Source organism: Lissotriton helveticus, chromosome 2_2 (genome assembly GCF_964261635.1).
Source record: "Lissotriton helveticus chromosome 2_2, aLisHel1.1, whole genome shotgun sequence".
NCBI classification, from domain to species: Eukaryota; Metazoa; Chordata; class Amphibia; order Caudata; family Salamandridae; genus Lissotriton; species Lissotriton helveticus.
Window position 1 is genome coordinate 374,191,577 of NC_136060.1, and position 25,964 is coordinate 374,217,540.

The 25,964-nt window shown below is 46.1% G+C and overlaps 1 protein-coding gene across 1 annotated transcript in view; it reads left to right on the forward strand.

Annotated features, from left to right (window-relative positions):
- The window catches only part of NOP14 (NOP14 nucleolar protein), a 185,084-nt gene that overhangs the window by 145,843 nt on the left and 13,277 nt on the right, over window positions 1-25,964 (forward strand). Inside the window, exons 12-15 of the mRNA XM_078678549.1 lie at window positions 1,294-1,395; window positions 5,980-6,133; window positions 9,124-9,283; window positions 12,382-12,529. Coding sequence (XP_078534675.1) covers window positions 1,294-1,395; window positions 5,980-6,133; window positions 9,124-9,283; window positions 12,382-12,529 — 564 coding nt within the window. The remainder of the gene's footprint in view (window positions 1-1,293; window positions 1,396-5,979; window positions 6,134-9,123; window positions 9,284-12,381; window positions 12,530-25,964) is intronic.

Consider the following 25,964-nt stretch of genomic DNA (forward strand, 5'->3'; position numbering starts at 1 on the left):
CCAGCGCCACTGGCATGGGGGCCTTTGTGTAACACTTTCATGCTTTCTGGCCTGGGTGCTTATGTGTGACTTTACCATGCTTTCTGGCCTGGGTGCTTATGTGCGACTTTACCATGTTTTCTGGCCTGGGTACCAAGTGTGACATTTCCATGCTTTCTGGCCCGGGTGCTTGTGTGGCGTTACCATGTTTTCTGGCCTGGGTGCTTATTTGTGACATTTCCATGCTTTCTTGCCTGGTTGCTTGTGTGGCATTACCATGCTTTCTGGCCTGGGTGCTTATTTGTGACATTTCCATGCTTTCTGGCCTGGGTGCTTGTGTGACATTTCCATTTTTCTGGCCTGGGTGCTTGTGTGGCATTGCCATGCTTTCTGGACAGGGTGCTTATTTGTGACATTTCCCTGCTTTCTGGCCTGGGTGCTTATGTGTGACATTTCCATGCTTTCTGGACTGGGTGCTTATGCGTGACATTTCCATGCTTTCTGGCATGTGTGACTATGCAGGACATTTCCATGCTTTCTGGCCTGAGTGCCTTTGTGTGACATTCTCATGCTTACTGGCCTGGGTTCTTATGTGCGACATTTCCACAGTTTCTGGCCTTAGTGGCCTGGATGCTTATGTGTAACATTTCCCTGCTTTCTGGCCTGGCTGCTTATGTATGCATGCTGGCTGCTTATGTATGTATGTGTGTCTGTATGTATGAAACGTTTGTTGAAAAATGCATTGTTTTGACCTTTCAACATTTTCTTGGGGGAGAAGCTCCACCCCTCCTCCAAAACCTTTCCTAGTAGTGGTCAGGCTCTCTCACTGCGCTTGCTCGCTACACACCATGTGGGGGCTGGTCTGACTTATACTTTGTGTTTTCCGATTCACTGTTCTAGTGTCTATTTTTGGTGTTCTCTGTAAGAATGTCTGTGGGTACATGTGACTGGATAACCTGGTCACCTTCTATTTACTGTGCTTTGAAAGTTAATACAATTAAATATGTAATGAAAAATGTGTTGTAAAATGCGTCATTTTGGTCTTTCTTTTTCCAAAATTTTCTTGGGGGGGAGAAAGCCCCTCCAAAACCCCCCTAGCAGTGGACCGGCTAACTCGCTGCACTCACTTGCTACGCACCGTACGGGGGTTGGTCTGACAAAATTTGACAGGGCTGCTTTCAGTTCCCAGTCTGGCCTGCATCAGATCAATGACAATATCATATTTCTAGCTTTCTGATGCTGAGTACCTTCTTAAAGAACATTGTTTGCTCAGTCTCTAAATGTGCTTGCTTTCTTTCTCTCAACTGTTTCTAGTTCGTGTATTTGAAAATTACTGCAATCCTGTTTCCTACTTCTGACTTTTGGCATCCAGTCGTAACTCCTACAATGACATACTTGAGTCAGTTACTCATTAAGGTATGTAAATCGGATTTTAGCAACATATCGTATTCTCATTTTGTTTTCTGACCTTTGAATGTCCTGCCTGCCTTACATTAAATGTAGTTATAGTGGTAAAACAAACAACGGTATTGGCAGAGTACAGCTCAGATTTAATCTTCGTCTGGTAACTGCCTTTATCCTATTTTGATAATCATATTATTACTGTGTCATTTAGAGAATGGTTGTATTTCATTCTATTTTGTAATTTTTGTCAAGGATTTAAAACTAAGTACTTTTGTACCATCCTGGATATTATACTGTTTGCGTCATGATACTGTATAGCTTTACCATGAAGATGCCGAAAGTAAGTGTAAAGCTCTTTTATTATACGGAGAGCACAGAGCAAACTAGCATCTCAAGACACCATCGCTCTTTTTGATTGACAAGAGCAGAATAGAGAAGGTATTTAAAAAATACTTTCCATTGTACTGATCTAGATTGTAGCTTGTAGTACCTAATGCTATTTGTACAACTCCGAGACAACTTAATTTTTTAACTAGACTAAATCAAAACATATTTATTTAATAATTAAATGATTTATTGGTTTGTGTTATGCACAAAACCGCCTGGACCAAATCTAGGTGCCACCAACAACCATGACTATGATGAGAGCAAAGATGTAACCGCAGTAAAGGGAAGATAACAGACAAGCCAGACTTTTAATCGATAATGAAACAACAGCGATGATTCTTCTTTGCAATGGAAGTGCATGCCAGAGTTTGTCTCATCACAGCGAACCTCCTGATTTCTCAAGATTTGTTGGGATTGTCAAAAATAAGCAAACAGTTGAACGCAAAGATCTGGCAGGGTGTACTTTACAGTTTTATTTTCCCTCATCCATTGCAGCTTTAAGAACTCTTCCATGACGACATTTATTCGTTAGTATCATGAAGTTGACCCTGGCATTTACGAGTAACCAATCAATGGGCTTCTCCACCTTCAATCCTGAGTCCATTTTGGAGAGACCAAAAAACATAGCTCATCGCTGCATTTACTTGCTGCAGACGTCTACATTGATTTTAAGTTTACCATACAAAGCATTCTAATCATCCAATTAGAATTATTCAAAGCACCCATTACAATCATGGAAGACTCCTATAGTAAGTAGCACAACACCAACTGAAGATGCTGCGGTTTAATTGAGCATTCCTCACTAGTACAATGCTCAACAAAGCAAACTAGATAACAAACCAGGCAACCAACAGCAATGTGGAAAAACATATGCCTTTACCTAGCAGAAAACAAAAATAAGGGCAATGGAAGAATAGAACATTTAAGAAATGCTGTCTTCAGGGAATTATCACAACAGATGGGTGTGTGTGAGGGGCCTATAGGACAGGACAGAGTCATAGGTCTGACTCTGGACTCTACTAAGTATACCACTGATTCTGGCCCAGCCTCCTTGCATTCGAGTCTGCCTCTACAAAATCACATTGTGCTATTTAACTCAATACTACATTTGTGAAAAATGCACTACCTGGTAATCCCTTCTTTTTTCATTGGTACAAACTTCAGAATAAGCACAGTATGAACTGGTTGAAAAGTATTTGCTAGTCGCATGTAATCATGCAATACATTGTTATTAAAAAGTGGTAAAATATTACTGAGAGACAATTTTAATGCCTCCCCTAACTGCAAAGACAAGCTCTACTGGGTTTCCATTTTTTTAAAAAAGTTTTATATAGCGCGAACAAGATCTTTGCAGATATCAGAGCGCTTTACAGACGAAAGGAAACAGCGTGTGAGTAGATAACACTTGGGGTGGGGAAGGTACATGTGGGAACATAGTCAGCCAGATACATCACTAATGAAACAGGTACAAATAATTGATTGATTGGCTTTGCTTTTTCCTCTGGGCTCTTAAACATTGCTGTAACCTTTTCAGGCCTCTTTAGATGATACTGTAACATTTGTAACTCATGATGCAAATTTAGAAGACCTTAAAGACGACTGTAAACCAGTGGCTGCTGGCAGGTATTGGGAGTGTGGGGCAAGTGGTATTAAAATTTTAATGGCACTTAGCTTCCTGTTTGCCGCACAACGTCCTCGTCGTCTCTCCTCAATGCCCCGGGACCCATGAAACTGCACTACCCAATCCTGGTGCTGCTCTCACAGCATGAGAGAAGCATCAGGATTAGAGGAAGCAGCCTCTCTCAGCACTATTAAGTGTGTAAGAGGCCTTTGCTTTCTATCTAGGACAGCTAGGTTCGAGAAGTTTAAAATGCACATGTCAGGCTGGCCGTTTCAAGACGGCCGGCCAAAGAGACATGCACACTTTAAACATTAAGTGCACAGCTCCCTGCTGCCACTCAGCATCAATTACCCTGCCCCATCCTCACACTCTATTTAGGACGGGTTGCTGAAAAATAAAGTGGTAATAAATTAACTTTATTGCAATTTTATTTTGCAGCTCTGGGGGCATATTTTTTAGCAGGCGACACTCCTGCCATAGACAGCTCCTAGCTACTGCTTGTATTTATCGACCTGAATATCTTTCCTCCCTGCCCATTGAGGCATGTGGGAGCCAATTTGATAGTCTTCTTGTACATTCCCTTAAAAGAGCCTCTGCTCCCCTGCAGGATTTCAATGTAGTCGTTGCGTCCTTGATGCACAACCCAGTTGAGCCTGTAGAACCTTGTATGCTACTTATATTAATGCAAATGTTTAACCCTGGGTCATGCTCCTTTTGGCAGTCTCAATGCAGCTGTGCATAGCAAATTCTCATTTTTTTTCAGTTACTGTTAACCAACGCTGTTAGATTCGTAGCAAGAATATGAGGGGGCATGCACTAGTGCCTCACAGACTAAACAATTAGGAGTCTGTTTTTTCAAGGATTTTTTCCTCCAAACCTGGCAACCTGAAGCCATGCTTGAGTAGGCGATTTTAACACGATTTAAACGCTAATGTTCTTGAAAGCCATTATTTTGGTTCTGGATGAAGAGAAGGGCTTCAGTTTTAACCCGAGTACTTGATTGACCACAAGCATCTGGCATATATCAGACCTCTATGACTTGGACCAGTTTGCCAGAGCCTGTTGTCCATCGATATTGGTCAAGTTAATTGCGCTGGGAGTTGCATGTTCATCCACTGTTATGTACAGACATTTCTAGATGCCATTATTTATTGCAGTTGCGTCACAGCATTGGCAGAATATTTGCCACTGTCTATTCCCATGCATTGGAGTGGAACCTCACTGTCTTTTTCTAGTCGGGGCAGGTTTGAGTTTCTGATCTTATTCGGTTATCAACAGTTTCTTGGGTATTCTACAAGTTACAGATCTCCTAGTTCAGGAGACTGATTCACCATTCCTTCTTCCCATTGTTGACTTTGACTTCCTGGTACCAGATAAACTATCATATGAACAGCTAGGCATCGGCTAGTCAAGCTATTCTATTACTTATGCTGCAAAGAAAGGCTTCAGTCCACAAGGTGTTAGTACAAGAACAAATGTGAATTTGGCCTTAACCTTTGCAGGCCCATTTAGATGATACTGTAACATTAATAACATGTTTAGATTCAGGAATACTTGTAGTCCTTCATTGACATTTTCTGACAGTAGACTTTACCTCACTGTAGTGTCTCAATTTAGTCCTTAGCGCCTCAATACACAATACAATGGATTTATGGAACCTTGTGACATATACCTCTCGAGCTAGAAATCAGCTTCATGGCTATTACCTTCGCAAAAATGAATTGTTAATTTTATGCTCTCAGTACAACAGTTAAACATTTTTATTTTTTCTTAAAAACAATGTGGCACGGAGTCGTGTCCTCTTTTCATATTACGTTTTTTGGCAGAGTTTTAGTATCTTAACCAGGAAAGGAATGTCTTGGGAAATTTATCACAACCTAAATTTTTTTAAATTTAGCTTGGAACGAAACTCTGCCTTTCTGAAGTTTGTATTCATCACTTAGTGATCTCACTATAAGCATCAAAGTGGCAATTGCTATTGTTGCAAAGTGGATGTACTTATGCTTCCCCAAAGCCTACAACACAAGGGCGTTCTTCTCCTACGAAACTCCATACTATTTCATTCAAAGCTTAAGCAGCATCAGCGGCTTTGACAGAAGCATGTGCTCATTGAAGATATTTTCTGCACACTCGTTACATTTCATAAGCCTTGCAGTCTGAATGCATCATCACGCAGAAATGCTGCCTTAGTCTAGGAAGTTCTCTATACCGATTTATTTTAAGCCTCATCATTTACTTTTTGTACATTTAGATTTTGCACTTTCTCCTTCACAGGATTCACCTTGCCTTTCTCTTATTATTGATCTGCTGTGCTCCAAGCATGTGTGTTGAAACATGGAATCTGGGCTTGGACGGTTAGTGGCACATAGGTATAGAGCTAAGGGACTTGATATGAAGAGGTAACACTGACACGTTGTCCCCTCAGAAGCAAATTTGGGAGAGGCTGTTTTTCAGACTTGCGGTAATGAAAGATTAAAGGAATAACCGTTAAGGCTATTGTTCTCGTTAAAAACATTTATTCTAAACTTCAACTTTATTTATATAATCCTCCAACTCATGATGTTTTTTTTCTCTCTATTTCTTTTTAGTGTCCAGTTCTGTCCCTTAAAGATGTTGCAGCTGGTTTGTTTCTGTGTTGTATTTTTATTGAGTATGTGTCCCTTTCAAAGAGGTTTGCTCCTGAACTCATTAATTTCCTCTTGGGAATCCTACATCTTGCAGTACCTACGAAGGGTGAACTGGGTATGTATATTATAAAAAAATCATGCTTGAGACAAATATGCTTTTCTCATATTCGTTTAACTGATATTAGGTGCTGTGATTGATATTTGCCTGAGATATACATGCTGGTGTTTTACTCGAGCTTGAGTGGGTCATGATGTCTCTCATTCAACAATGGCAGTACATAGTGTAGTACACCCTGCACAACAGCATGGTATATTTTTATGTGTACCTGATAAAATAAAGATTTAACTGTAAAGAAAAAGCGTTACAGTGGAGTTATAGCGAAGAAAGATAGTAAGATTTTAACATGTATTTAAAAAAACATTACAAATTCACAAAAAAAGCATTACCGTTGGAAAACAAAACAGAGAAATTGTCAGTTATACGAACCTAACTCCACTTTAGCCTTTGTTTTTTTCAGTGTGTTTCTATGCTTTTTTTAACCTAAAGTAAAATCATATAATATGTTTGAGGCCAAACCCTCTCCTTCGGCCATGCATTTTGGGAGGGGCCAACCCCTGAGCACAATTTACCACCCCCCATGAGCGGCCATGCCCTGTGCCCAACTCCCTCATGGGCGGTCAACATCCCTACTAGCAGCCATCCAGCACACAGCAACAGACTTGCGACATTCATTTTCTTCTTTTTTTAGGTCTCACCTAGGCAGAGCATACGCTGTCTCTCGAGACATGCTGTAACTGATGGATCGCCCATCTTTTTTCATTCGTTTCTTTATGTGCCTTTTGAAGTTCCTCTCTTTTTGTTGGTGAATAGTTCACATTTTTCCCTCCCTTTGCTGTTTTGGTCTTGCCCTGGAGACTGGCCCTGTTACATGGATTACTTCACTATCAGCCATATATTTTAATTTTGGCGCACTACTTTTTCTTTTGCCTTGGCTTGTTTGGCTTTCCGAATGTGCTCAGCCAAGGGCTACAAATCATGTCCTCATCTCGTTTTTCACTATCTTTGGTTTGACGAGCACTTGTTCAGGCAGAGGCTATGTTGTTTTTCATGCTATAACATTTTTGGTTTCATTAGCTCAAATGTCTAAACCTTGAATAATATACTTACATAATGGAAGTGTAGTTTACGAAGACCGCCGACAGTAGGATCAATCTATTTACATTGTGCCTTTGACAGCGTGATTATTTGGATACGATTAAAGAGGTAAACATGCTGTTATTGCTCCGTTTTATGAAAATGGAAGCTGATTTAAGTTGTGCGCTTTCAACTTTTGATGCTTTCTTATAGGTTTCAATTGTTGATCAAATACAACCAATATCAAGAGATGCTTCCTCATGCTCTCCAAACTCAGCATGTAATGTGAGGTTGCTTAATAGTATAACCTGCAAGTAGACAGTGCAACACCACTGCAGCACCACCTCCGCATCAGAGCAGCACCACTTCAGCACCAGATAGCATCACTCAGCACCACTGCAGCACCACCTGAGCATCACTCAGGAGCACCAGCACAGCCAGCACCATCTCAGTCCCAGGGCAGCACCACCTCAACACCAGCGCAACCCCACCTCAGCAGCAATTCAGCACCAACGCAGTAACACTTCAGCATCAGCGCAGCACCACCACAGCACCAACTAAGCATCACTCGGCACCACCTGAGCACCAGCGCAGCACCACCACCTCAGCATCACTCAGCACCACCTCGGAATGACTCAGCTTTGCATCCGCATCATTCAGCACTACTTCAGTATCACTCGGCACCACCTCAGTATCACTCAGCATCACCTGAGCATTACCATTGCACCACCTCAGCATCGGCACAGCACATTCTCGGCATCGGCCAGGGCCGAACTGGCCATAGCTGGCACCGGGCAATCCCCCGGTGCACCTCACGGCGGTTGGGGGCCGTTTTTGTCACAGGGCCTTTTTTGCAGCATTGCTGCAAAATCGGCCCTGTACCAAAATCATCCGAAAACCGGCCCCGGCAAAGAGCTCTGCGGCGCCTCCAACCCCCCCCCCCCCCCCAACCCGAGTGGGGAGAGGGGGCAGGCCGAGCACTTTGGAAAAGGTATGGGGAGCCTGCAAGACTACAGTGGATATGGATGTGCAGGCATCATGATCCAGGGGGACTGACGATTCTGTACGCTGGATGAGAGACGGGCAACCACCATTTAACGTGTAATGGGCCGTCAAAGTGCCCTTACTGATTGTGATCAATACTTTGGGTTATTACAATTTCTCAACTGCCTTATATGCAGCTTGATATTCGCAATATCTTGACTGTAAATTTTGTACGATAAGCATGTTTTTAATAAAAAGAGTTTTAACCTCTACCGCGCTAGCAGGTTTTCCCGCTGTGCGCTGAAATTTCGAAAATCGCGCGTTACGTGACAAAGCCAGCTCGTCATGCGCGTAGCGCAGGTAACGCCCATGACGAGCTGGCTTTGTCATCAGCGCTGAAGGGGTTAAAAAGAATTTAAAAACCCATACAAGCACATATGCAAATTAAAAGTAAGAGTTGGCATAAGCATGGACTGTCTTGGTGATGATATGCTGGTCCAAGTCTATTAACACATTTCAGTTCTTCAGTACCCGGCTGAGAAGAAGAAACCTACAAAAAGAACAGAAAGCCTCATGACATGGATTTCAGACCTTTATTGGAAGTCCAGGTTAAAGTCTTTGCTCTTACCCTTCATGCACACTTATCTATTCTTATCAAAAGGGAAATACTGAATTTAAAGACCTTATGAACCATCTGAAATATGTTTGTAGATTTTCATTGGTATATGCAGGTTTGCCGGTAATTTATACAATCTCTTTTCCAAAGCTATATTTATTTTAATGTTTTTTTTATTAATAATACATTTGTTTTAGAGTGTCTGTATTAAGGTTTGAGCTAGTATTGTTTAGTTGTTGTGTAACTAAGGAACAAATAAAATAGCATATGAAAAGAAATTAAATGGTTAGTGTTCGCCGAATGAAACCCATTTTAAAGGTATGAATGTGGGCATATACTATTGATTGCTAAAACATATCTTTTATTTTAGGATATACCCTGGTTCATCCGTTTAGACCACAGGGAAAAAATGCAGAAATGCTTCTAGTATCCAGTAAGCAAGATATTGAAACATGGGAAAAAAAGAAGTTACCCCTCCATGCAGTAACTGAAGCAACAGAAAGTAGTGAAACAGAGCGGAACCATTTCAGGTATCTGAAGAACTTGTGTAATTAAAATAACGTGAAGTACTTTGAATATAATTACTTTTGAAATCACATCTAACTTCCTAAATAAACATGTATTCTAAAGTTTCACTTTCAGGACAGTTCTGACTTCTAAGTGGAAAGTAGTGGTTTTGCCTGAAACGTTGTTTGAATTCCCACTAAAGGAAACCTTTTTCTCTGTTCACATCAGTTAGGTACACTGCACCAACCCAGAGTTCTAGCTGCAAAATGGTACCAAAACGTTGCCCGACATAAAGGTCTTGAAAAAGTTTTGTACTGCTAGGTCCTTAGGTGGAGCAGTGTAATGAGACAGCGGTGTCACAGAAGCTCCAAGCTTTCAGAGATAATATCACTGTGGTCCATAAAGTGCTTGCTTGTAGACAGTGCGACGGAGGTCTGTGATTGGTGTTGGCTTCCACAACAATTATGTGAATGGGTGCGTATTGCATTGCAACCGACATTTTGAGAAAAATCTGGCACTGACTATTATTTAGCAGGAAATATTTGAAGATGTTGATCATAATTTTAGAGGTACTTGCCTAGTTGTTAGCTCTGAAAACTTCTGACACCCATCTATTGAATGCATAAGTATTTGTGGAGTGGCTATTCTACACAATGGTAAGTAAATCCAAGCCACTCATGACAAGGACTGAAAGGGAGCCTGTGATTGGCCATTGCTTCATCTGTGATGTTGGTGGTTTAAGCCACCAACATCAGAGAGAACTTGGGCACGGTGACAGAGTGACCACCAGATTGCTCTATATTGTCTCACTGGTATTCCACGTCTTACTGTTTTATCGCATCTTTGGTTCACCAGAAAATAATGGCTAGCTTCATACGGTTTAACTTCATGTTCTGATGGGATAGATGGGATAGAAGAGATTGTAGGCCTCACACTGTCCTTAGATGCATATTCCAGCTGTGTTGGAGACCAAGAAGAGAACTGGCGTCTATCAAGTATTGCGGATACCTCTTGGGAGGCTGACAAATAAGCTGAAAACTGGCAGACTAAAATAGTCTTAAAACAGTGATTTTCAACCTTTATCTATAAAAAATCATGTTGGACTAGCTCAAGTGATGTCGGCTTCTAATATTTTCTTATACTCCAATATTGCGAAAAGGCTAGAGCAGTTAGGGGAGTTTGAATAGGTCATCTTTCAAGAAATGGCCATGAAGAATGGGGTTTTGTGCAATATCAATTTACTCACCACTCACCCCAGTGAAACAGACACATTACTAAATGTGACGGGGCAAGATACTCCCACATGCAAAGAGGCACAGCCTAGTCTGAAGCAGTGCATGTTTCAGTCAAACTAACAGAAGGTACACCTAAGGGCAGTAGAAATGTAGAAGAGTTACACATACTGCTCCAGTATTGACAGCTGCAAGACACAATTTCTCCATAGGGTTCGGCAGAGGTCATTACTGAGGGTCTCCGATGTCCGAAGTGTGTTGTTGTTGGAGGGTGGGTTTAGACGCCATGTTTGGAGGCTGTCTGCCCACATTTATACTGGCAATAAGCAAGAGTTGGTATTGTGCCATCTAGCTCTGATCGGGCATGTTCAGTGGTGGGGAGCGCTTGCCTGTGGTCCCCCTGCTCAAACCATAATGTGACTGGTAGTTTGAGCAGGGGCCAAACTTCATTGTGAGCACTGGTGGGACTAGAGGCTTGGGTTGTACCTGGGTTCTATGATTTGTACTATTAGTGCGTGTGTCAGCTATAACGGTATAGACTGTGGATGAGTGACTTGTTGCCTGTCGGTCAGTGTGGTGGTGGTATGCCCAGGGCCATGTCTAAGGTCCGATTGCTGCTGCTCACCTTCTGCACCAAACTTTAGTGGTATGAGTGGTGGCAGGGGCCCTGCATTGACCTGCTCCCACACTTTAGTTACATTATGATGAAAACCGACCCATCGCATGGTTTCAGAGAGCCGAAGTGGGGATGCAGTGGCTAATAAGAACCTTGGGGGGGAAACAAGGCGTTAACATAAACTGTGTCTTCCCCGTCACTTGTCCATACCACAATACTGCTTTCTTCCAAGTTGCTCAACGTGGATTGTAGCTTTTCACATCATGAAAGTTCAGTCCACATGTTAAGTTTCAAGCTGTTAATCCTCTTTAAGGGTAATATCCTCTCCTTTTAGAGTATTTTCTACTATGCCTGTGGGAATCATAGTACTGTCTTCCCCGTCTGACTCTTGGGATTCTACAAAACCTCACACATACATCTAGAACAAGGCAGGAGTCTAGACCTAGTAAGCATCTCACCATAGTGACTTTTTGTGTCCTTATTCCCACTTACTCCACAAGTCCCTGTCGACAAACTGTTTATTTGTTTTTGTGAAGAATAAGCAAAGGTAAAAGGATTTGAAGTCAGTAAGCGTGCTTGCAAATATATTCTGGCTGTGGGTAAAGGCTTGGTTTATGCATCTGTATTGGCCATTTATGGAAGGGCCTGGCCTGGCAGTACGGGATGGACTGTTCTCATTGGGTGCAAGGTCAAGACTGATTTGCATATGGCTGGGTCTAAACAGGAATGGCATGGTGAGCCAAAAAATGTTGGATGTAGGCCCAGATCTCTGTACTGGGTGAATGCGTGACATTGTTCAGCATTCTGTCCATTAATTGTTCTTTTTGCATTAGCCATTTATTTTCATAAAAAATTAGCTTTGGTCATCTGGTGTGACTGTTGCGGATATTACGTTAATGTGGCTTCACTGAGATTAGAGATCCGAAATGGTGTTACTGTAATAAATAATTTTCTTATTGCAGGAGAAATCATGTGGAAATGATTGGTTGTATTTTTTAATGTGCTAGATAGGACTCTCCTGTATTGGGAGCCCTACAAAAGGGTCGGTCAAATTAACTTCCTTGTAAATACGATGCAGCATTAGCTAAATGTGTTTGAGCGGGATATAGTAAATGTAGGTAGTGGCGTTTGTGTTTTAAGTGTCGTGCGAACCATAATTTAGAATGACTAATATGTATTTTATGTATAATTCATTCTGTTATTCTTCGATCTTAATGTATACTATCTTCATGTTATTATTAGCATAATCTAATTAACGTTATTATCTTCATAGATTGTCATGCATAGCAATGTGCTTGGATCTGTTGCAGAGGTGTGTTAGTCTGTATGGAGAGTTGCCAGCCTTCAAGGAGATATTTCAGCCCATTAACTCCCTCCTCACTAACAAACTACAGTCTGCTGAGTTAACGAACCAGTTGCAGGTAAAAATGTATAAACTGTTTTAGAGGCACTCGTGGGCAGTGCTGATAATCGCAGTGCGGCGGTTTAGTGGAGTGGGAAGAGGGGGCGGGGGACAAGAGAGGGTCGACAGATGACGGAATGGGATTTATTTAATTATTTTTACCTATTCCGTCGTCAGTCAACCTTCCCCACCTCCCACCCCATCACGCTTACCTGGGCCGGCCACCTCTGTTTAGAGGTGTATCCACTGTAATCGCTCTATACAGAATACAAAAAAGCACTCCATGCTAATGATTGACATTGCACAATGCAGCCTTTCCTCAGAGGTACAAATTAGACCAACTGTGGTAGGTAAATGTGTGAAATATATAATAATAATGAGAACTGTGATAGACTTGCAATACTATTGGAGGTAAAAGGGAAGGAAATAAATCATAAATGTAAGTGTGAAGAGATTCCAAGCATGTCTAGCTGAGAAATGTTGCATGATTTCTTCCTGACTGACTTTCCTTGGTGAGGAACTCCAGAAGCGTGAACCCACAGTTGTAGTGTCTTTTCCACTATAATGTACAATGATAAGGTTACATCACGTGTGCTCCGCACCCGTCCATTGTCTGTATTTCTGGAAGTGATCTTTTTAATTATTTAGTTCTGTGAAACTGATCCAGTGTTTCAGGAACTAATAATTATTATCATCTGGCCCCAAATCAATACCCTACAGTTACATTCACGCTGGGTGAGTTTAAACCAAACTTACCAATTGGTTATCATAGTTTATCCTTTTTCTTTGGTAATGAAATCTTTTTTCAGTTAATCAGGGTTTGGCAAAATAATATCTTAATCTCCAAAATAACAATATAGAATGTTCTCTTCATATGACCAAATCAATAGCACTAATAAAGACAAACTAATTTATGAGTTAATAATGCTTAATCTTAAATAATGTGATTGCCCATCAAGTACAATACAGCTTGAATCATAGATCACCACTCAAGAGAAACATCAGTAAAATAAAAGCAATTGTACATTGTAGGAGGGTGGATACCTGACTATGGTTACCCCAGATTTTTGCCTAGTGTTTAGCTGGTTTTCGACTTGGTTGGCCTGGGATCCTGCTAATCAGGGTCCCAGGCGATCTGCTCTCTTTAAATTGACTCCATGTACCCTAGGTACATCACCAATTTGGTACTGGACACCTTGTCAGCCCCTGTTCAGTGCACTATAGGTGCCCAGGGCATAGGTGCATCCAAGGCCTACCAGGGGCTGCAGCATATCTTTTGCCACCCCTGGCTGGTACTTAAATCGACACAACTGGCTGATCACTCGGCTGGGGCAAGGTGGTGTAATCACCCCTTGCTTAGATATAGTATACCTATATCTAAACCCATATATACCTATCAGTCACTCCTATGGCAGGCCTTAACAATCCTGGAGGCAGAGTGCTTGGTTTTATGTGAGATGGTGCTCTAGCATGAGCTGAGCCTGTCTGCAGCTTTCGGAACCATTTCCTTACAGCTGTTCCAGTCTATGCAGAGCTGAGACCCGTGGAGACGACCTGAAGCGTGGGAGCGGCCATCTTGAAAAAACTACGAAGCGCTGACCGTGCAGCATCCGAGGCTCCCTCGAAGCTGTGCATTGGAGCGTGAGAAGCTCCAGCCCCGAGCAGCTTTTGCACCGAAGCTCACCCCTCCACACTCCTCGAGTGCTGCGTGGGGCCCTTTTGCATTTTCCTGCTCGACGCGTTGGTCCGGTTGCTTGCCCGTTGGCTAGTGGCCTCAGAACCGACGAACCTTTGAATTTACACAGCTGGTCTGGTTGCTCCAGACTGGCTCTCACTCCCCTGAAAAGGAGCACCCGCTCTGACCTTGCTGGTCCGAGTGTTAAGCGATCTTCGAATCCTGCGTGGGTTGCCTTTGCCAAGGTTTGTTGACTCCGATCCGGAAGCCGACACCGCCGACAGCGAGAGCCTTCGTGGGACAGCTCGTGATCCACTCCAGGACATCCTCGGTGCCCCAGAGTCCACGTGGCAGCGGAGACAAGCTTCAAAACATCGACCTGATTGCGCCCGACATTGCCTGGTTCCTTCCTGGTTCCTTCCTGGTCACTGGCTAGTGACCCAGACTCTGTCCCCTCTGCTTTCAGGTACTCTACAACTTCGATCCACCCTTGGATCGCACCGGACACTTCTCTTCTGGACGCCTGCAGCATCTTCATCTCCAGGCACCCTAGATCTTCGTGACGAAACCAGACACATCTTTGCACCTGTGCACCCGCTTCCTGTGGGTGAGGTAACTCTTGAACGCCGGTGCTCCTGTAGTGGTTTACACCTCTAGTGTCTAAGTCTAAAGTTTTGTCCTTCTAGTCCAGTCGGAAGACTCTTAAAACTGTATCTCGATGACTTTTACGCACCATTGACTTTGCATTGGTGCATGCTTGTGCTTTAGGCACTGCACCCGAATCCCGCGGGCTACTCCCGTCCTAACTAGTGTTAGACCCTCGTAGCCGAAGCGATTCCCAAGGCCCTAGGCCTTACCACTGATCGAATAGTGATTGTTATACCACTTTTTTGATATATGGTTTGAGTGGCCACCGGCCTCATCCATAAATGTGCAACTTTCATATGTTATATTGTGCTTTTGTTTAAACGCTTGTGCTTCATTGCTCATAAAGAGTAGTGGGGATAATTCTGAGAATAAATACATATATTTTTTATAATATATAACTTGTGTGGTGTCCTTTCATTTGGTATTACAGGATTACGTATGGTAAAACAGCTGGCTTCACATGCCCTCTTGAGTTAAGCCTTTAAGGCTGCTTAGTCCATGCTACCCCTAGGATAGCTTGTCTATAAGGTTAACTTACAACCATCACCATAAGGGATTGTTTGGACTGATACAAGGTGCCCACAGAACTGTGGACATCATACATCAGGCCAACTTCTCACATTGGTGAGCAGCGGTGCGGATTTGAGCTTGCTGTTGTTTTTACCATTGCAATCTTTATATCAAATTGAAAGATCACATTAAGTACCTAGGTACATATAAACAAAGCTTAGCATATTTAAGTTCTACTGAACTTAGTAGTTGTAGATAAAAGGGCTTAGCACACCCTGACTACAACTCACTAGCAAGGTACAGTAGGAAAACACTTAGTGTAGCTAAGTGCATCACTTACACCTCACTAGAGTCATGTCTGGCACAGGTGAAGCTGCTAGCTCTCTACCTGTGACGGTTGACCCTCCACAGGCAACCTCCAGCTATGACAAATTCAGCCATAGGCACTTGCGTGCCTTGTGCACAGCAAGGAAGCTGAGAAAGGGTCACAACCCTACCATTCCAATCCTGATAGCCATCCTGGAGAAGGATGATCTTGAGAAAGCTAGAATAGTTCCCTCAGGGTCAGGAGAAGGAGTGGATCCCCTAGATACTGAGAACACCACCCCAGAAGTAGAAGATGAGGAGGTGGACCCTGAAACAGAAGAGGAAGAGTCAGATCAGGAACGAGGGGATACCCAGGTACCAGTTGGAAGGCTTAGCCAAGCCAACTTGGACCTACATGGAAATGGAGAGGGCCAGCCCCTTCCCAGAGTACATACCAGAGTTCTCCCAGGCAATAGAAGGGAGAGGTCTCTTTCCAGAGATTCTCACATTTCTAGTGCCTCTAGAGAATCTCAGAGGGGAATGACTTCTCCCCAGAGAAGAGAGCATAAGGCCAGGATGAGAGCTGTTAATCTCCAAACAGAAAGAGAAGAAGCAGCCCTGGCCCAAGCCAGACTTGCTTTGGCAAAAGAACAGAAGTTAGGTGGTGAGATACCCACTGGTGGCAGCAATATCCCTAAGGGTAAAGACAGGTCCTATGATCATAGAAACCTGAGTAAGATTGTGCCCCCCTACAGAGATGGGGATGATATCCACAAACGGATAACTGCTCTGGAGAGGGCCTGCATGGTACAGCAAGTCCCTCAAGATCAGTGGGCAGCAATCTTGTGGCTCTCCTTTTCTGAGAAAGGGAGAGATAAGCTCCTCACTGTTAGAGCTGAGGATGCTAAAAATTACACTGTCCTGAAGAGTGCTCTTATTGATGGGTTTGGCTTAACCACTGAACAATACAGGTTGTTGTTCAGAGACACCCAAAAAGCTCAGACTCAGGACTGGACTGATTTTGTAGATTGTGCTACTAAGGCTCTGGAAGGTTGGCTACATGGCAGCAAAGTACATGACTATACAGGATTGTATAATTTGATTATGAGGGAGCAGATCCTAAGTAATTGTCAGAACCAGCTTTTACACCAGCACCTGGTGGACTCAGATCTGACCTCTCCACAAGAATTGGGTTAGAGGGCAAACAAATGGGTCAGAACCAGGATTAGGCCTAAGAATCAGGGTAATGACCAGAAGAAGGATACTTCCAAGGCTCAAGAGAAGGGTGGGGATAAATCTACAGACAAGTCTCCCACAGGGCCCCAAAACTCCAAGGATGGGGGTGGGTCCCAAAACCCTTCCTCTGACCAGAAGAAACCCTATTGCCATGCTTTTAAAAAGCCTGGCCACTGGAGAACAGACAGCTGTTGTCCAAAGAATAGCAATAAAGAAAATATTCCTCCAAGTACAGCTCCAACACCTCCTGTTACTACTAGTAGTAATCCCCCAGGTGGTGGGAGCACCCCCAGGAATTTGGGTGGGTTTACTTTTGGAACACAGGTGGACTCTGGCCTAACCAGGTGGCCTAACCAGGTCCCCTAAGGAAGCTACTCTAGTCTGTGAAAATGGCATTGGGTTTGCCAACTTCACTGATTGCCCAAACACGTTGAGCAAGTACAGGCAAGAGCCCCACATCAATGGTCAAAAAGTTGAGGCCTACAGAGACACAGGGGCTAGTATCACCGTGGTGACTGAGAATCTAGTCCCCTCAAGGCAACTTTTACCTGGTGCCACATACCAGGTGACAAACATTGATGTAGTGCAGAAAAATCAGCCCATGGCAGTGGTAAATCTCAGCTGGGGAGGTGTCACTGGCCCAAAGAGAGTGGCAGTGTCCCCAAACTTGCCTGTAGATTGTCTACTTGGGAATGATTTAGAAATCTCAGCCTGGGCTGAGGTGGAACAAGAAACCCATTCTAAAATGGTAAATCTCCATGGAAAGGTTAGTGGGGCTGTGATGGCCACAGCCCCAATCCAAGATGTCCTTCCTGAAAAGGTTGGTAGGGCTGTGCAAGACTCAGCCCCATCTTCAACAGAATCCCTTCCTGAAAAGGTTAGCAGAGCTGTTATGGTAACAGCCCATACCCAAACTGAGTCCCTTCCTGAAAAAGGTTGGTGGGGCTGTGATGGCCACAGCCCAAACTCAAACTGATTCATGTGTTGTGAAGCCTGAAACTATGGTTTTGCAGCGTGAATCTTTCTGGATTCACTATGCTGTGCATTATTCCGCGGTCTTGTGGTTGGGTCCGGATTCGTAGTCTTTTCTTTGTTTTTTTTTTTTTTTTTCTCTTTGCCCAGGTGGGCGTCGGCGTCACACCCCCTTTGGGTGTATTTCCGGTGACGTCGGCATGCTTCCTGCGGAAGCTCCCACTCTTGGGCGCCATCTTCAGATTCTTTTTTTCCGCGGTCGGGTCTGGATCGTTCCCGTTTGGGCTCCAGACATTTTTGGAGAAAGAAGAAAGAAAATACAGAAAAGACGAGGAGAAGTCATCTGAAGACTCCAGGGGACTTCACCGACGAAAGACAAGCAAAGATAAGGCGTTTTCCATCCAGATCTTCGACGACCGTCGACGAACACGCGACCAGAGAGGCCCTGGACGCTCGAGGATGGACAACACGCCGTTCAAGTTCTGCCGTAACTGCCACCACAAGTACGCGCAGAAGGACCAGCACCCGGTATGCAACCTTTGCCTACCGGTGGACCACGAAAGCGGAGACTGCAACGCCTGTTCCGCCTTCACCCCGAAGACCCTTCGTGTGAGAGAGAGGCAGAGGGTAGCACACGCCGCCCTGCAGGGGAAGGCCCCGACCCCGTCGCTCTACGAGCTGGGGATGTCCTCCGAGGAAGAAGACAACGCTGCCGCCGAAGACGACAGCTACACGGTCGTAGAGACCGATTACACGAAGACTTCTGACAAGGTAGGAGACTCTTCGGCCCCCAAGAACCCGAGAGACTCTGAGTCTCGAAAAATCGAGGGCAAGACCCCGAAAGCGCCGACGCCAAAAAAGGCGGCGTCCGCGACTACTCCCAGGCCCAGCGGATCCTCAGAGAAGGAGTCCCCGGCGCCGAGAGCTGCTGATCAGCAGAAGACGTCGAAAATCGTCCCCGAAAAGGATCGATCGACGAGGGAGAAAGACCCGAAACTGTCGACGACGACCAGAGACCCGATATCCGGTTCGACGTCGAAAAAAACTTCGACTCCGAGAGGCACGGCGACGAGCCATCCGTCGAAGAGAGCGGCGGAACCATCCGACGCGGAACACGCGGCCGAGATGGAAAAGAAAAGAAGGCGCCTCGAGGCAGAAATGGAGAACTTCATGCAGCGGAAAAAAGATTTCGACGCAAGGATGAAGGCCTTCACGATCCCTCACAAGACCAAGCCACCAGTGCTGGAGGCGGTCGAGGAGGAAGAAGAAGAGGTCGCCGAAGTCACCGAGCAAGACCAGGACGTCGAGGTGTTCGACGACCAGGAGGAGTACGAGAATCCCCACGAGAGCTACAGCTATGGGGAGGAAGATGAGGGCAGGACAGACACAGAGTCGGCGCCCTATGACCTTCAGGAGGTAGATTACATCGATGTCGACACCGACAGCCCGGAGGAGGTGGTCGACACCTACCCCTCGAGGCCCTCGCCGCCGGACGACATCGGGGCCTACAACGCGGTGATACAATCTGCCGCAGCAGCTTTCAAGCTCAAGCTCGACGAAGAGAAGCAGAAAGCAGACTTCCTTCTGGAAACATTGCTCCCAACACAAACGAGGAGCCAGTTCCTCCCGATGCTCGAGAGCGTCTTGGCTCAGGGGAAGGAAGCTTTCAGGGAGCCCGCAACATGCAAGGCAGTAACTCCCAGAACTGAGAAGAAGTACAAGCATGCCGCAAAGGACCCGGCCTACATTCAGGGCACGGTCTCCGCAGACTCCATTATCACGGCCACAGCAAGGAGGAGGGCTAACGTACCCACTACCTCGGGCCCGCCACCGGATAAAGAGAGCAAAAGGATGGATCTGGTGGGCAGAAGGATCGAACGGAATGCCGCGACCCACTGGCGCATGGCTAATTCCAACGCCCTGGTAAACAGACACATGTACCAAATCATGGAGGGACTGGGGCAGTTGGTGAAGGACTTGCCCCAGGATGCCAAGCAGAAAGCCGAAAAGCTAATTGAAGAGGGGAAGAATGCTGCAAATTCTTGCCTTAAGACGGCCCTGGATGGGGCAGACACCGCCAGCAGGCTCATGATGATGGGCGTCACGGAAAGGAGACACGCCTGGCTCAGGATATCCGGTTTCAAACCGGAGGTGCAACACAGCATCCTGAACACACCATTCAACGGCAGTACGCTTTTCGGACAAACAGTTGATGAGCAACTCAGCCAACTTAAGAAGGATAACGAAACAGCAAGATCCATGGGAGCATTGCAGTTCAGAGGGAACAAGAGGGGCACCCCGTCACGGAGGCCCGGCGGAAGAGGCGGAAACCAGCCAGGTACATCACACCAGGCTTTCCAGCAAACGCACCAGGCAGACTCGCAGGGTCAGCAGGGCCATCAGAAACAGCCCTGGCAGTACCAACAAAGAGGCCAGTCCTTTCGAGGGAGAAATGGACGGGGACAAAATAGAAGAGGGGGCCAGCAGCCCACCTCCAAGTGACTTCAAAAAAATCCGTGTGCCCACCCACAAAAAAGATCCCAGGGGGCAGCACGTACAGATGGGTCAAGACAAACTAGACACCTACGACCACAGGACACCAGTGGGAGGAAGATTAAGATTCCACCTCCAGGAGTGGAGAGGAATCACATCAGACAAATGGATCCTCAACATTATCCAATTCGGATACTGCATAGAGTTGGAGGCGAGGCCAACAAGCAGAAAACCAAGAAGAAAGCCGCTAGCAAGCAAGCAGCTGCAGTGCCTTCAGGAAGAAGCAAAAGAACTCCTGCAGAAGCAGGCCATAGAAAGGGTACCCTTCAAGGAAAGAAACACAGGAGTATACTCAACATACTTCCTGGTACCAAAAGTAGACGAGACAATGAGGCCCATTCTCGATTTACGGTTCGTGAACAAATTCATAAGAACGCAAAAATTCAAAATGACCTCCCTGCAAGAGGTGCTCCCACAGTTGCAGACCGGGGACTTCATGGTCACTATAGACCTCAAAGACGCATACCTGCACATCCCAATGAACAGGAAGCACAAGCACATGCTCAGGTTCACCGTCGGAGAAAGCCACTACCAGTTCACGACACTGGCCTTCGGTCTAAAATCGGCACCAAGAGTTTTCACAAAGTGCCTCGCAGCAGTCGCAGCGCACCTAAGAAGGCAGGGAATACATGTATACCCTTACCTGGACGACTGGCTGGTGAAAGCAAACTCATACCAGAAATGCAAGCTGCACGCACATACAGTGACCAGCACGCTCATAAACCTGGGGTTCTCCATCCATTGGAAGAAATCATCAATGGAGCCGGAACAAGTGAAGATCTTCCTGGGAGCACAGATCAACACCTTACAGGGCAAGGTGTTCCCCAGCGAGAAGAGGGCGAGGGCGCTGGTGAAGGAAACTCGCCTCTACCGGAAGGGACAAGCTCGGACAGTGAGGACGGCGAGCAAGATCATGGGGATGATGGCATCATGCATCCACCTGGTACCGAATGTACGACTCCACATGAGACCCATTCAAGAATGGCTACAGGAGCAATGGTCACAAGCTACAGGCAGTTGGGAGGATCTAGTGGTTGTAACGCACGCAGTGCAGAAGGAGATGACATGGTGGACCATGGAGAACATAGCAAGGGGAAAGCCTCTAACGCCCCCAACGCCAACAGTGACCATCACCACAGACGCATCCCTGAAGGGATGGGGCGCTCACATGGAGGAGCTCAAGGTGAGGGGACTGTGGACACCGACGGATGCCACAAAGCACATCAATTACTTAGAATTGAAGACAATCTTCCTTGCACTGAAGGCCTTTCAAACAAGACTGTACAAGCACAAGGTATTGATACAAACAGACAACACCACTGCGATGTTCTACATCAACAAGCAGGGGGGCACACAGTCTGCACCGCTTTCAACGCTGGCGCAGGAGATATGGAGATGGGCCATCCCTCTCAAGATAGACCTGCTAGCCATACACCTACCAGGGAAGGACAACATACAAGCCGATTGGCTCAGCAGGCAGACATCGGCATCCCACGAGTGGGAGCTCAATGCTCAGGAGACAAGATACCTGTTCGACAGGTGGGGGACACCATCGGTGGACCTGTTTGCCACACGCCAGAATGCAAAATGCCAAAACTTCGCATCCAGGCAGCCCGAGGAGGGGACACTGGGGAATGCCCTATGGATAGATTGGTCAAGGACATTTGCCTACGCCTTTCCCCCGATACCACTGATGCACAGAGTACTGAGCAAGTGCAGAGCGAGCAACATGACACTGATACTGGTCGCACCGCAGTGGGCGAGGCAGACCTGGTACTCGCAGATCATGGAGATGACACAGTGTGCACCCCACAGATTCAGCAGGAGGAAAGATCTACTGTCCATGCAGAACGGAGAGGTACTGCATCCAGAGCCAGAGAGCATGAGCCTAGTAGCGTGGCTCCTGAGGACATAGAGTTCGCACATTTGAGACTACCAGAAAGCACCCTGAGGGTACTTCGGGAGGCACGAAGGCCCAGCACTCGAAAGTGCTACGTTGCGAAATGGAAAAGATTCACAATATGGTGCAGACAGGAAAGACTCCACAATAAGATGAAGAGGGACTCCACAGTGCTAAGGTACCTGACGCACTTACTGGAGAAGAACCTTAGCTCATCCTCGTTAAGAGTTCACTTGGCAGCGATAGTAGCCTACACAAGGGGAGAAACGTGCAGGAGCTTCTTCACATCACAGGTGGTGAAGAGATTCCTAGAAGGAGCGAAAAGGATCGCACCACCCAAGCGGGTGCCGCCACCTGCATGGAACTTGAACACAGTCCTAACGGAACTCATGAAAGAGCCCTTTGAACCACTTCACAAGGCCTCCCTAAAGATGCTAACTATGAAAACAGCCTTCCTGGTTGCGATAACGTCCTTACGCAGAGTAAGCGAGCTTCAAGCGCTGACGCTACAAGAACCATACATACAAATACACAACGATAGAGTTGTGATGAGGACTGACCCACACTTCATGCCGAAGGTGGTATCCAATTTTCACATGAACCAGTCTATACAGATACCGAGTTTTTTCCAAAAACCCACAACCAGCGCAGAGAGAGCTCTGCACACCCTGGACGCCAGAAGGGCAGTCATGCACTACATTGAAAGGACAAAGGGGCACAGGAAAACGAAACAGTTTTTTGTGTCCTTCGCAAACAGCTTCATGGGCAAAGCAGTAACCAAAAGGACCATTGCACGATGGATCGCACAAACAATCCAACTCTGCCACAAACGGGCAGGACAGGAACTGGCTGAGGGGACACGTGCCCACTCCACCAGGAAGAAGGGCGCTACAATAGCCTTCCTGGCTAACACACCCATAGAGGACATATGCCTGGCGGCAACATGGGCTTCGGTGCACACGTTCACGAAGCACTACTGTGTGGACATACAAATGAACAAGGAAGCTCAAGTGGGACAGAAGGTGCTACAGCACATATTCAACACCCAACGCTCATCTTCCACCCAGCCGCCACAGAGATGAGAAACCGCTACAAAATCTATGCACAGCATAGTGAATCCAGAAAGATTCACGCTGCAAAACGAATAGTTTTCTTACCTGTCGGTGTAGTTTTGCAGCTTGAAGATCTTTCTGGATTCACTAGCGAACCCACCCACCTCCGCCAGAAAGATGAGGCTGGAGAGAGAAGAGGTGGTTAACTAAAGAATAGACTTTGAAAATACAAAGCGGTAAATACAAACTAAGAAGAACATTGCCATTACTTCGGAAACGAAAGAAACACGGAAAAAAAGAACCCGAAGATGGCGCCCAAGAGTGGGAGCTTCCGCAGGAAGCATGCCGACGTCACCGGAAATACACCCAAAGGGGGTGTGACGCCGACGCCCACCTGGGCAAAGAGAAAAAAAAAAAAAAAAACAAAGAAAAGACTACGAATCCGGACCCAACCACAAGACCGCGGAATAATGCACAGCATAGTGAATCCAGAAAGATCTTCAAGCTGCAAAACTACACCGACAGGTAAGAAAACTATTCGATCACTCCACACAAACAGAGAGCATTGAGGAGGAAGAGAAATCTCCCTCCCACCAGACATTAGGAAAGGATCAGCCTCCTCAGGGAATTGATCTTACCCCTTGTGAAGAAACTGCCCCAGAGGTAGTCAGGCCTAGCCTGGCAGAGCCCCTGATGTCAGTGGACCCTTCCAAGGTGGGACCCAGTCTGGAGCAGGTAACCTGCCCCTCTCTACCCTGCCTCAGTCAGCCCAGGGCTACAGAGGTCAAGGAGGTCAGTGAGCCCCAAAGGGCCCCCTGTCAAATTAAACACCCCCATCAGCAGATATGGGGCACCAAAGCTAGCAGCCCTAGCAAGGTAAAAACTTTAAAAGTTCCTGAGGGATCCCCCTTACCACTAGTTAAGGACCTCCCCCAAATGGACACTGTTGGGCACAGCCAAACCTGGGACCCCAAGGCCCCAAACCTGACCTGTCCCTCCAGTAAGCCAACCAAAGGGACCCAGCCTCCAGCTGTAGGCAGCCAGAGGTTGACCCTGAGAGCACAGTGCAACTCAGTCAAGGAAAGAAAGGCACACATGGTGGAAGATGATTGGAGGAAGCTGAGCCCTACATTAGTGGAGCCTCACTTCAGTACTCCATCTCAACACCAGCCTTTTACTTTGCCAAAACACACCACAGGTAGTAATTCCCCATGGTGGAGACCCTCTGATACCCCTAGGGTGAGGGATTACTTGGTGGACCATGACACAGGGGGTAACCATGCCAGTGCAGGTTCCTCCTTATATGGCCACTCAGGTAATATAGGCTTACCTGATCAAGGATAGCCTTATCTCCTTTCGTTTGGGGGGGTTATGTAGGAGGGTGGATACCTGACTATGGTTACCCCAGATTTTTGCCTAGTGTCTAGCTGGTTTTCGACTTAGTTGGCCTGGGATCCTGCTAATCAGGGTCCCAGGCTATCTGCTCTCTCTTTAAATCGACTCCATATACCCTAGGTACATCACCAATTTGGTACTGGACACCTTGTCAGCCCCTGAACAGTGCACTATAGGTGCCCAGGGCAAAGGTGCATCCAAGGCCTACCAGGGGCTGCAGCATATCTTTTGCCACCCCTGGCTGGTACTTAAATCGACACAACTGGCTGATCACTCAGCTGGGGCAAGGTGGTGTAATCACCCCTTGCTTAGATATAGTATACCTATATCTAAACCTATATCTGGACACATATATACCTATCAGTCACTCCTATGGCAGGCCTTAACAATCCTGGAGGCAGAGTGCTTGGTTTTAGGTGAGATGGTGCTCTAGCATGAGCTGAGCCTGTCTGCAGCTTTCGGAACCATTTCCTTACAGCTGTTCTAGTGATACTGCCATACCATATACTCTTAAGTACATTATAATCCTTACGGTTATTGCAACTCTGATTTAGCTTTATCAAAACATGTCGTGTTTGGTGTCATACAACTTGGAATACTACCCCCTCGCCAGTTCTGACGACGGGGCAGCATCCCACCCCTCTAGGAGGAGAAGACATGTTACTTACTGAAAACGCGGTTAATCCTAACCAGAGCCCCAGCATCACAAAATGGATGCTGCTGCCACAGACACGAGTCTGGCCTCCTGCTGCTGACCGAAACTTGGCAGAGGACGCTTGATCAAAGGGTTTCCTGTCACAGGGAGGTGTCACACCACCCCAGACAGGAGATAGTGGATTGTAGCAGGAAGGGTTGAAAGAAACTAGACACTGCCTGGGGCGCACAAGGTGTCCCTGGGCAGATTCCAGTCAAACCGGTTCTGGGGCCATCCAGCCCCAGTCCTGGCGGCAAACTGGACAAAGGGAAAGGGGTGTAACCACCCCCTTCCTGGGTCCCACCCATAGGAGGGACCTATCTAGTAATCCAGCCACCAGATTTGGAATATAGGTGGGAGCAGTGCCAATTCACATCAGATTATCCTGACTGAAACTTATGAAACGAAACTCTGGACCCTTCGACATCCCACTCGACGTGGAAGACTGAAGAATCTCACTTGTGGTCAAGGAGTGACCACCCTGTGCAAACAGGCACCATCCAGCACCTCGAC